The sequence below is a fragment of the Cetorhinus maximus genome, chromosome 9 (assembly GCF_964194155.1).
Source record: "Cetorhinus maximus chromosome 9, sCetMax3.hap1.1, whole genome shotgun sequence".
NCBI lineage: Eukaryota > Metazoa > Chordata > Chondrichthyes > Lamniformes > Cetorhinidae > Cetorhinus > Cetorhinus maximus.
In genome coordinates, this window is record NC_135887.1 from 143,685,299 (window position 1) to 143,698,840 (window position 13,542).

A 13,542-nucleotide genomic window follows, 5' to 3' on the forward strand; every position below is an offset into this window, starting at 1 on the left:
CCTAATTACCTGCTGTACCTGCATACTAACCTTTTGTGATTTATGCACTAGGACACCTAGATCCCTCTAAATCTCAGAGCTCTGCAATCCCTCACCATTTAGATAATATGCTTCTTTTTCATTCTTGCTGTCAAAATGAACAATTTCACATTTGTCCACATTATACCCCATTTGCCAGGTCTTTGCCCACTCACTTAACCTATCTATGTCACATTGTAGTCTCCTTACATCCTCTTCACAATTTACTTGCCTACCTATCTTTGTGTCATCAGCAAGTTTAGCCACCATCCCTTTGGTCTCTTCATCCAAGTCGTTTATATAAATTGTAAAAAGTTGAGGCTCCAGCACTGATCCCTGTGGCACACCACTCATCACATCCTGCCAACCAGAAAAAGACCCATTTATGCCAACTCTCTGCTTCCTGTTAGCCAGCGAATTTTCTATCCATGCCAATATGTTACGCTCTACACCATGAGCTTTTATTTTCTGCAATAACCTTTGATGTGGCACCTTATCAAATGCCTTCTGGAAATCTAAGTATAGCACATCCAACGGTTCCCCTTTATCCACAGCACATGTGACTCCTGCAAAGAACTCCAATAAATTGGTTAAACATGATTTTCCTTTTACAAAACCATGTTGACTCTGCCTGATTACCTTGAATGTTTCTAAGTGCCCTGTTATAACATCTTTAATAATAGCTTCTAACATTTACCCTATGACAGATGTTAGGCTCACTGGCCTATAGATTCCTGCTTTCTGTCTCCCTCCCTTTTTGAATAAAGATGTTATATTTGCTATATTCCAATCTAATGGAACTTTCCAGGGAATTTTGGAAAATTAAAACCAGTGCATCAACTATCTCACTAACCACTTCTTTCAAGACTTTAGGGTGAAGTCCATCTGGACCTGGGGATTTGTCAGCCCCACAGCCCCAACAATTTGCTCAATGCCACTTCCCTGGTGGTTGTAATTTTCCCGAATATCTCCCTCCCTTCCATTTCCTGATTTACAGCTATTTCCGGGATGTTACTTGTGTCCCCAATAGTGAAGACTGAAGCAAAATACCTGTTTAATTCATCTGCCATCTCCCTACTTTCCATTATCAGTTCCCCAGATGCACTCTCCATAGGACCACTGCTCACTTTATTAACTCATTTCTTATTTAAACATCGATATAAACTCTCACTGCCTGTCATGTCACTAGCTAGCTTTCCCTCACACCCTAATTTTCCTGTCGTCATTAATCTTTTTGTCATTCTTTGCTGTTCTTTATTTTCTTTCCAATCTTCTGATCTTCCCCCTGTCTTTGTGTAATTATATACTTTTTCTTTAAGTTTGATACTGTCTTTAACTTTTTTAGTGATCATAGTGGGCCCTCCCTTTGGAATTTTTCTTTCTCATTGGAATGTATATATTCTGTGTATTCTGAAATATCCCTTTAAATGTCTGCCACTGAACTTCTATTGACATATCCCTTAACCACATTTGTCAGTTCACTTTAGTTAGCTCTGCTTTCATGCCCTCATAATTGCCCTTATTTAAATTTAAAATACTAGTCTTGGACACCCTTGTTTCTGCTTCAAAATGAATGTAAAGTTCAATCATATTATGATCGCTGCTACCTAGGGGTGGCTTCACTATGAGAGTATCAATTAATCCTATCTCATTGCTTGATCCAGTGTAGCCTGCTCTCTGGTTGGTTCCAGAATGTGCTGTTCCAATAAACTATCCCAAAAACATTCTATGAACTCTTCATCTATGCTGCCTTTGCCCATCTGATTTTTCCAGTATTTATGTAGATTAAAATCCCCCATGATTATTACTGCACCTTTCTGACAAGCTCCCATTATCTCTTCTCTTATACTCTGTCCTACTGTGTAGTTACAATTAGGGGACCTGTACATCACTCCCACAAGTGACTCCTTGCCTTTATCATTCCTCATCTCAATGCAAACTGCTTCTACATCCCGGTTTCCTGAATTTAGGTCCATCCCTCTCTAATGCGCTATTATCATCATTAATTAACACAACCTCTCTTACGCCTTTTCTTAACTTCCTGTCCTTCCTAAATGTCATGTACCCTTCAATATTCAAGTCCCAATCTATGTCATCCTGCAGCCACGACTCTGTAATGTACTTATTTATTTCTATTTGCGCTATCAGTTTATCTGTTTTATTTTGAATGCTACATATGTTAAGATACAGAGCCTTTAGTTTTGTCCTTATATTATTTTTGTAGTGTTGAGCCCTATCTGCTCCTTTACTCTTAGAATTGGGCTCCCTATCCCTTCCTGTCATGGTCTGTTTACCATTTCTCGTATTAGTACCTGTCTCCCTTGCCTTGTCTCTACCCTTTGATTTACCACATCTTCCCAAATTTGATCCCTTGCCCCCACTATTCAGTTTAAAACCCTCTCTACTTCCCTAGCTAGGCGACTCGCGAGGATACGAGCCCCAGTACAGTTCAGGTGTAGACTGTACCAATGGTACAGATCCCACTTTCCCCAATACTGATGCCAGTGTCCCACAAACTGGAACCCACTTCTCCCACACCAGTCTTTAAGCCACATGTTCATCTCTCTAATCTTATTTGTGCTTTACCAATTTGCATGTGGCTCAGGTAATAATCCAGAAATGATTACCTTTGAGGTTCTGCTTTGTAATTTGGTTCCTATCTCCTCATACTGACTATGCAGAGCCTCCTTCCTCATCCTGCCTATGTTGAACCACGACCACTGGATCCTCTCCCCTCCCATTGCAAGTTCCTCTCCAGCCCCAAACAGATATCCCAAACTCTGGCACTGGGCAGGCAACAAAACTGCCTGGACTCTCGCTCTTTGCTGCAGAGAACAGTGTCAATCCCCCTCACTATACTGCCCCTCACTACCACAACATTCCTTTTTGCTCCCCCCACTTGAATGGCTTCCTGTACCACGGTGCCATGGTCAGTCAGCTCATCCATCCTGCAGCCCTGACTCTCACCCAAACAAGCTGAGAGAACCTCAAACCTGTTGGACAATTGCAGAGGCTGACACTCCTGCACTCCTGCCCTCTGGGTCCCCTTACCAGCCTCACTCACAGTCACACCCCCCCCCCCCCCCCCCCCAGCCACTGTCCATGACCACTGACCAAATCACTGACCAGGATTACATTGGGAGTGGAAATCTGCAGAGACCAGGATTACATTGGGAGTGGAAATCTGCAGAGACCAGGATTACATTGGGAGTGGAAATCTGCAGAGACCAGGATTACATTGGGAAATAGGGAATCTGCAGAGACCAGGATTACATTGGGAAATAGGGAATCTGCAGAGACCAGGATTACATTGGGAAATTGGGAATCTGCAGAGACCAGGATTACATTGGGAAATAGGGAATCTGCAGAGACCAGGATTACATTGGGAAATAGGGAATCTGCAGAGACCAGGATTACATTGGGAAATTGGGAATCTGCAGAGACCAGGATTACATTGGGAAATTGGGAATCTGCAGAGACCAGGATTGCATTCGAACGGGAATCTGCAGACACACCGGGATTGATAACCCATTCGGACCAGCAAGAATTCCCGCAGATCCAGTGTCTCATCCCGTGATACCATTGGACAATGGGACATTTTCCCCCTGTCCCTTCACTGGCTGCGATGGCGGAGTGGCTGGAGCTGAATTTGCATGGTGGACGGTGATTGGCTGTTGGGGTTTGATTGACAGGAGTGGGGAGGATGGGGAGAGCGGAGCCGCAGCGAAAAGGCAGCAGCAGCCGCGGGGAGTGTGTGCGGGAGAGTCAGGGAGACGCTGGCTCGGTCTGTGCCGAGGCGACTCTCACTCTTTACCATTAAATTCCCCGGAGAAAGCTCCTGAGTTTTGGAACAGGAAAGAAATATTTTGCTCTGGTGGAGTAAAGTTGGGTGAAGGAGTTAAAGGAGCTGCAGAGAAGGAGCAGTTTCCAACTGCAGCATTTTTAAAAATAATAATAATAAGATATTGGGAAGACTTTTCCGCCTCTGATATTTCCCTGGAATATCCGGAGTGAAGGGAGAGTTGGAGACAGTTGCAAAGTGGAAGGTTTGGCTTTGCCGGACAGTTTGAGGAGAGTTGTTGGGGATTGTTAGAGGTTTGGAGACAGATTGGGAGAGTCCACGGGCTGTGAAGCTCAGTCAGAGCCACTGGCGCCCGATGTGCTGAAGAAAGGAGTTGGACAGCTACCTCATCCCAGCTGGATTGGCCGGGACTGTGCAAACATTCCCAAACCGCACAATGGCCGCATTGTACAACCCCAGCCTGAAGACGCTGGAAGATCTGACTCTGGATTCGGGATATGGGGCAGGAGATTCTTGCAGATCACTCAGTCTCTGCTCCTCCAGGTCCAACTCACAAGCCCTGCAGGCAGCTCACAGGGGGAACTGGTGGTACCTCTCAGGCTCCATGAACAGCCGCAATAACAGCTGGGACACTGTGAACACGGTCCTCCCAGAGGAGCCCGAGCTCACTGACATCTTCTTCAAATGTCCCCGGCTCCCGGAGCTGGAGGAATTCCCGTGGACGGACGAAGACATTGGGAAGCTGCTGAAGAGAGGCAGGCCAGGGGAATGTGGCAAACTCTTCCCTCAGGAGGGGGTCAGGAGGCTGTCATACTTGTTGAGGAGACCTCTGCTCAGGATCTCCAGGGAGGCGCAGAGACTGAGTGTCATCCACTCCAAATGCACCAAGTTCCAGATCCAAAGCGCCATCAGACTCGTCCTGTCCTGGTCCCTGTCTGAAAGCTGTATCTCTGCCTCAGTGAAAGCTCTGTCTCTGTATAACATGAGTGCTGGAGACAGACTGAGAAAAAGCAAGAGTTCCAGGTACCCCTTGTTTTTTGTATCTGGTTCAAAATGTGCAGTAAACAGAGTCCAGCTTGCTGACCATGAATGGTTATTAAGTACAAAATTAATTCTAGGTGTGATTTCCTCTGGCTTGCATTCAGAGATCTAAGTGAAACGAGGTGGGCATTCTCAGCCTGGTTTCTAGTGGATTCAGCTTGAAATTAGTAACCTCGCAGAGGCTGGAAGAAAGGTTGGTGTGCAAATGGAAATGTTCCACTGATGCACAGGGGGTGGTTTACTCATGTTAGGCTAATGTACATTGCAGAGAGGACAGAGACCCTTACGTTTCCACTGGCTAACTCCAAACTGATACTCACTGTCTTAAATCGGAAACTGTTCAACCCCTCCTCTGCCTTGAAATGTGTAACTTTTTTTTAACAAAGTCACATTAAAATTGATTCAAAGTTGAGTATGACTGAAATCCAAATCATCAACTATTTATATATCAATTCTTCTAAGAGAGTGATTTTTGCATATATGTTATTCAGTTATACAATTTGTCCAAAATCTGCATTTTAGGATCAGTGCATTATGCATGGAATAATTAAATTTATGGGTTTCTCTACTGTCTGTAATGATCCTGAATTAAATAAGTGTGGGCAGTATGAGCTGAATTCTTCGGGGACATATACCTGCAGCACACAATTTCATATCATTCACTTCAAACCTGGGTTAATTTGGCAATTTCACTCAGTGAGATGGTAGTGATAGCTAATGTAAGAAATGGAAAGGGAATCACACTAGTTCATTGGGGGATATTTTCCTGGAATCGGTAACTGTTGTTTAGTATGTGTTGCTGTAATTGGCCAAGGAATCAGTGCTCAAATTGGAAAATTGTTCAGTTTCCCTGATATTTAAGCAGAGTATGGAGATGTTTTCGATGTTTTTTATGAACGTGCATATCAGAATGGTTAGTTGCTAAAGCAGGTGCAAACTGCAGCTTTGAAGTGACGCTTGCTAATTTCAGAGATTTCTGTGTACATTTAGCAAAAGATGCAATAACAACAGCTTTTATACTTCAATGCTTTCCAACAAACTGACCTGAAGGTGTGGCAGTTAAATTCCGGTTAGCAACTTTGCATAATACCTCGCTAATATTAGCCAGACTAGTTCCTCCATTGGTAATAAACTGTTAGAGTTTGTTAGAGAATGAGTTGTTATGCACAGAAATTCACTAGATGATTGAAATTAATTTTATGCAGCTGCTGTGATCCCACTATTATAGACCATTGCACAATAAAGATAGAGATAGATGGTAAAGTGCTAAGTAAAGACTTCCCTTTTTATATAAAATTAGAAACTAACAAACACTGACAGAATCGATATCCGTAAATATGTTGCTTGCCATGTAAAGTTATACAAAGGACATTACTCTTTATATTAGAAATGAAAAAGAAATTAGCTACACGTGGTATCTTTCTGCTCCCTGCTATCTCAGCTCTCTACTCAGGTAGCAACAACTTCATCTACTAAACAGTGATTGCCACAATTATGATTTAATGAAAAATTGCTATAATTATGTCTACCAGTTATGTTGTTTAACAGTTAACAAAACTGATAAACGTTTTCACATGGCAGGAAAATATTCTTCCCTACTCGTGCTAAAGATATTTTCAGGTAAATTTTTATTTATAAATCACATTTCAAATATTCTAATGTTACAACACTGCAACAGATTTAGGAAAATTAGCATCTGTCAAAGCTCCAATTGGCCCCTACACAAAGCATCGACTTTGGAAATCACTTGACTTGTCTTCAATTATTTCTAATGACTTAAATGTTCCACAGATCAAAGATTATTTTTATATAAATCAGGGAAGCCCTGAGCCTCTGTATCAAATTCAAAACCCTGTGTGGGAAAGGGAAAAACCGCTTGCTTGGATATTCTGGTGTAATGGTACATCTTCCAGGGTAGGAATGTATCAAAATGTCTGTGAAGGAATCAGGTCACAGCATTCTGTCGACATTCATCTTGCTAGTTATCTCAATTAGGAATCGAGTCTTTGCATTTGAAACAAGCAGCAACAAAAACCAGAAACAATGCAGCAACAAGGAGCTTTGGTCTCCATGTAGATAGATGATTAAAATGTCTTGAACAGGCACTGGACATAATAAAAAAAAAACATAAACTGGTATCATATTCCCTGCATTCGATTGAGGCTTTCAAGATATTAAGGGAAGCAGATAAAGTAGATAGAGAGAGATTATTTCCACAGGATGGGGAGTCTAGGGCGAGGAGGCAGAGCCTAAAACTCAGAGCCAGACCTATCAGGAGTGAGATTATGAAACACCTCTACACACAAAGGGTGATAGAAATTTGGAACTCTCTTCCACAAATGGCAATTGATGCTAGATCAATTGTTAATTTTAAATCTGAGATTTATAGATTTTCATTATCTAAAGATATTAAGCAATACGGGCAAAGGATAGGAGTTAGCTCACAGATCAGTCAAGTTTTCAGTAAATAGTGGTGGAACAGGATGGAGAGGATAATTGGCTTCCTCCTGTTCCTGTGTTCCAACCTGTAATTTAATTTGAGCCCCTTGTATCCTATTCAGTTAAATAGTATACAGATTGTTATTTATTGCACCCGATTAAAATCTCATTTTAAGTAGTGCATTGAGTTCATCTCTGTTATGGACAACTCATTTTAGCTTCAGATATTTATTCCTCTTAAGGCTCCTTTAATTTTATGCATTAAATGCTGCACCTCCCACCCCAGGCATGGAATGTGAAGGTTTCCTTACAGTCTCCCAATAATTTACATTAACCCTGGGTTTGAAATTTTCCAAACTAGTCACTTTAGTTGAGCTTCCTGAATGAGATTGCCAATTTAGTGCTGAATTACAAGCAGCTTTGTGCTATTGACTTGTGTCCTGTAAGGATAATATTTAGATTGTATAGATCTGTCACAGAGAGTGCAAACTCTAATCTCACTACTCTGAGCTAGATACAGATTCAGTTTCTACTGATGGAAGGGCAGGATTATAACTTACCTTGCCAGGAAGACCCCAACTTTAAAATATTTAATTCTGATGCTTTGTTATAGGTGATCAAACTCCAGTGTTAGCCAGAATAATCTAATAAATACCTGGATGTATATTTGAACAAAATGTAAATAGTCAGGTTTCTAGCATTAAAGCCATTTAATGACACATACTTATGTCATCTTCTTATTCTGTTCATCTGAGTTGCACTGGCCCATCTTTGATATGTTTAGTTTGTTAGCACCTCTGTTCTTAATACTTTCAGGTGTGGCCTTACCTTCTCGGTGGGGCGCTTCTTTAGATGGATGGTGGACACGAGGGTTTCAGTGCGCATCCATGAGTATGCTGCAATCTCTTTGGCTGCTTGTATGGAGAGTCTGCTGGAAGAGATTGGGATCAGGGTAGCAGCAGGACATGGTTCAGAAGGAGGAGGGGGAGCCATGCACGATGGCAGACAGGAGCTTTCAATGGAAATGCTGGAGATGTGCATCAACAATGACGCTGAGCTCTGGGGTGTCCTGCAGCCTTACGAACATCTGATCTGTGGCAAGAATGCCAACGGTAAGGAGAGTCTGGCTGAGAAAACCTTGTTGAAATTTTCAATCCCATTCTGTGTGTAATTCAATCTTTTCGCTAACATTTTCATGACTAAGTGGTTAAGACAAAAATAATTACAGTAAATGTACAGCCATCTTTGTTTATTATCGTTTCAAAGCTTAAAGAGAACATTATTCAATAGGAGAGAGTAACTTCAGTTTTGATGTAGCTACCTACAGATTTAAGACAATGCTGGAGCTGTGAAGAATAACGGCTGCTCCACAGCCAGAAGTAAATTCAAATCTTTATGAAAAAAAGCATGTTCACTGTTAATTTCATTTCAAATCCTGGGTAAATGACCAAGACCCAAAGTGCAGGGTATGGTGACTGGACAGAGTAGGAAAGATAAAAAGCTACATCCATATGCAGTGATTATGTGACATTGTGTTTGTGTTTGAAAAGACTGAACAGTAGAGGAAGGAAGACTGAAGGGAATTAACAGTGAGAATTGAGTTAGAGGCCCTGAGTCTTGTGAAGGAATGTGCTGAGGAGATGTTTTGCAGCTCTGTTTGCCATTGGGAGGCAGAATACATTTATGAATCATTACCACTTTATCAAATGAAGTTCCAAAATAGTCTACAGAAATGAAAATTACAGCAAGCTTGAATATTCACAAGGGGCATGCTCTCTTGCAAGACCCAGGGCTGGCATCAGCTGTTACTGGAATCTTTCTCTGTAGGGAGATGTGAAGCCCAGAATTAGTATACAATTATTGTTCAGAGGCAGACATTAGTTTAAAAAAGGGGCTGTGGGAGATACAAGTACTCTACATTGACAGTGCTCCTCCCCTCCTTACAGTAAGCATTTCTTTGAAGTAAGAAGAATGCAAAGTAGACACTTCTGCTTAAGTGTCAAAGCCATTTAAATTGTATTATGAAGTTTGAGTATTTGAAGGCACAGAAGACGTTTCAGTGTTTGGATGTTGATAAAGGGAATTGCAGTTTTAATAATGGCCTATAATTTACAACTTCTAACATGATGCTGTAATAACAAACATTGCAATGTAAATATTTGATTAAATTGCTTGGCCTCTGGGTCGTCTGGTGCTTTTAATGCCTGAAATGTTTAAAGGGAATATTTATCAAAATCATATTCTGAAGTCCAAAAGCTATGATTACAATTGGATTATTTTATATTGTTAAGTATTTGTGATCTCGTGTTCTGAAATTTATAGCACAGCTTATCAAAGACAGTTTGAGAAATAGTCCCATTTAATAATATAAATCATAACCATAGCCAAAAGCTAAAAAGAAAATTGGCCTTTTGATGCATTTGAAGCATATTATGCGATAGACATGCTGTTGTAATCCTCATGGGATCAGTATTTTCTTTCTTTGGGGAACTAAAGCTGATTAAAATCATGGTGTTCTTTATTCAATGATTTATGTTACAGTAGTTTTTTTTATATGCAAAGTCAACATGGCAAATTATTTTTGAGTTAATGCTCATTTAGAAATGGAAATGAAGGCAGATGGATTACTGTAATAATGTTATTAAAACTTTTCAAAGGAAAAATGATGGATGTGATAATTTCAGAGAATTCACCTTTTTCTCTCTGGAATTTCTTCAGTTTTTTCAAATGACAGCCACTGCTCGATTTTTGGCAGCTTTTGAGTGACAAAGGTTAAAACTGGAATTTTCTCCAATTTCTTCTCTGAGAAAACGAGGGGAAATTTCATCTCATGTTACTACAAACTTGTGAAGGTTGTTGAAATGATTCTGTTTATCAGGGTTTATTCTTTTTGTGATTTAAACTGCTCGGCTCCCGGTATCAGTTTAGATGGGGGAATATTATAATGAGTCTTGGGAAATTGCAGTCTGTTATAAGGAAGTTTAACTATGTGTTATTTCACTGAATTTTTGTTTGACTTCACTTTGAACATTCAGAAGTCCCATGCAATATACTATTCTTAAAGATTATACTTACCAAGGCCATTGATGTTTTTGAAAACTCAATTTCTTTAAATAGGAGACAATTCTATTCAAGTAACCACAAAAAGGATTTGAAGGAATAGATTTACTGACCTACTGGACACATGCAAACTGTATATTTATTCCAAAAAATGTAAATTGATGTTAGTTAACCAACACTGTGGAAAGGCTTTCAGAAAGGTTTCTAATATGTTTTTAATTATTATTTTCACCAGTTGTGAAATTAATCTATAATAATGACTGAAGGTTTTTTGACAATTTTGCTATTATTCAGCAACAAGGGGCAGAATTGTCCCAGATTTGCACTAAGTGCGGTATTGGGCGGTAAAACGACCTTTTACCTGCCGGCCGCAATAGCGGCTTCTCACGCTGTATCGTCCCAAACCCACCACATTAATTACGTATTCCCGGGAAACACGTCGTTTGGTGGCAGGCGGCCTCTCATTCGCCCGACACGCCATCACCTCACTGCTTCCTCAGGCTGGGCACCATTTTTAAAATGCACCCCCACGCACACCTCTCAGTGTTTCCAGCCCACGACTGCTGTAAAGGAGACATAACCCTGAAAGGCAAAAAGACTGCAGACCCCCGGTTCAGTGACACATCCCTCAAGTGCCTTTTGGACTCAGTGGAGGGCTCTAACCCCGCTCTGGCTGCAGGATGGGCAGCAACCTCACCAATCCAGCATGGGAGGTGGTGGCAGCGGTGGTCAGCGCCAACGCTCTGCAGAAGAGGACAGTCACCCAGTGCCACAAGAGGATGAATGATCTCCTCCGTTCCACCAGGGTAAGTCACTCTTCTCATCACTCTCAACTCACACACTCACAAACCCATCACACACCCACAGGGCCCTCACTCACTGCCAGTTCAAGGGACACCATCATTCACTCTTTCACACACACACCTTCATTGTCCCCATCCCATCCATGGGACCACTCACCAGGCCAGGCACACTTATCATCTGGCCTGGCAGGCACCCTGCTTACACTCTCTCCATCTGTATCCATACAGGACAAGCTGGCACAGAACAAGAGGGGGAGAGGTTTCAGACCGGTGGAGGAATGCCTGAAATCAAGGTCCTCATGGACTTTGAAATCATAGCCATCCAGCTGGCCGGCGATGACCGGGACCGGTCCTGTGCTGACGGTGAGGTCGGTGCTGCTCTACCAAGTGAGGGTCCAGCAGTGCAACATCCATCAGACAACCATGCTGTGAGTGATGTGTCCTGTTTCACAGGCCATTGTCATGCACTAATTATCTCTCCTTGCTTTCACAGGCACATCTGGAAAACAGCCGACAGAGTCCATGACCCAGGGCCTCCAATCAAGCCCTGAAGAAACCTCTGAAGAGGAATCTGAAGACACCCTCCCTGGTCCCGTCACAGCCTCACCCACACCCTCCACCAGCTCAGAGACACACACCTCGGTGGGACCTAGCTTTAGAGAAGCCTTGGGATCACAGTCTGCTGAGCACATCGCACTGTCTGATCCACAGCAGGCGGAGGCAGGGACTTCCCAAGTCCCCGGCACTCGGAGAACTGCTGGAGGCCAGAAATCTGCTGAGTCCGAGTCAGATGATGAGCCTCTGGACTCGGTCATGTCACAGTTGCTGGATCTGCAAAGGCCAAGCTCGGGAACATCAGGAAGGGATGTCCGCTGCACTCCTCAGATTGTAAGGTACAATGGAGGAGCCCATCCACCTTTAGGCAAACAAACAAACTACAGCTGCTTGGAGCAGATATAACAGTGAAATCATCCCAATAAAGAGTTCAGAGGAATTAAAGTTGTAAAATTACTGTTGGTTTACCTGAGACATTTTTTTTCTCAGATTAAAGATAGCAGTAGTAAATTTATGTCAATCTAGTGCTTCATGGCTGCTTGTACACTGGTCAAAATTGCGTATAACTTTGCTTAAGTGGATATTAAAGTGGCATCGACTCAGAAATGTCAGATGGGACAAGGGAATTACACACAGATGTAGTGGGACTTGGTTAGGGAATGATGTTGGGCCAAACAACTGCATCCGACTCTTTTACACCCAACCTGGCAGTACTCATGAGAAAAGTTTTTTTTTAATAGCACTGATCTTTTGGTGAACACAAAATTGATACCCTTAGCACCAATTTTATCCTCTAAACCCAACACAATCTTCAGAATTGATGGAGCTGCACAGTTTTCTGAATTAGATCTCGGGACCAGTACGATTATGTTATATATATTTTTTGTTTATTCTTTCACAGGATGTGGGTGTCACTGGCCACATCAGCATTTATTGCCCATCCCTAATATTACTGGTCTTGCTGCCTGTATTTTAATGGAATGGTTTTGCCTTTGACAGAAACTTTGTGAGTTAAGTTGTTTCTGGGAAAGGGAAAGAGATACATGCAGTATGAAACCACTATTATTGTGAGCAGTGACAGTTCACACTCTCCATCAGATACAGTGACTGACCTTTGCTATTTGACCCACAGCATGTGCCAAAGTAACTAGACCAAAGTATTTTTAATTAATTATGTCAGCTTTGGCTCATTGGTCCAGAATGTCAGCACATAATCCAGGCTAACACTTCAGTGTGGTACAGAGGGAGAACTATACTGTCAGAGGTGCTGTCTTTTTAATGAGATGTTAAACTGAAAGCCCATCTGCTTCTGTGGTAGACTTAAAAGATCCTGTAGCACTATTTGAAAAAGAGCAGGCTAGTTCTCCCCAGTGTGCAGAGACCATCTATCAACGAATATCACTAAAAGAAAACAGATTAACTGGTCCTCACCCCCATTGCTGTTTTTAGGACCATGGCGTTCACAAATTGGCTGCAATTTTCCTACAGTAAAAACACAAAATTAGTGAAAAACACTGTGTTGTCAAACCAAATAATTCAGGCTAAAGCTACCAATCAAATTTATGATAAAGAGGAAAATTATATGGAAGCTGCAATAACACACCAGATAAACCTGAGAATGCCATCTGTAACAGCATCTGTTCCAAAGCAATAAAAATTTGAAGAAGCAGTGTCATGCAATAAAAAAGCTTTACATGAGAATTGAATCTCAGCCCTATTGCCCTCGGACAAATTTAACAGCTCTGTGAAATAGGATATTGAAGAGCATTGGGCATTATCTCATTATATATTTCCATTTGGTTTGTTAATCAAACTGACAAGAAA

The 13,542-nt window shown here is 41.7% G+C and overlaps 1 protein-coding gene across 1 annotated transcript in view; it reads left to right on the forward strand.

Moving 5' to 3' along the window:
* The first annotated feature begins 3,748 nt into the window (after positions 1 to 3,748).
* abtb2b (ankyrin repeat and BTB (POZ) domain containing 2b) overlaps positions 3,749 to 13,542 on the forward strand; it is a 313,371-nt gene continuing 303,577 nt past the window's right edge. The window contains exons 1-2 of the mRNA XM_078549577.1: positions 3,749 to 4,843; positions 8,117 to 8,412. Of these exons, the coding sequence (XP_078405703.1) occupies positions 4,257 to 4,843; positions 8,117 to 8,412 (883 nt within the window). The 5' untranslated portion in view covers positions 3,749 to 4,256. The remainder of the gene's footprint in view (positions 4,844 to 8,116; positions 8,413 to 13,542) is intronic.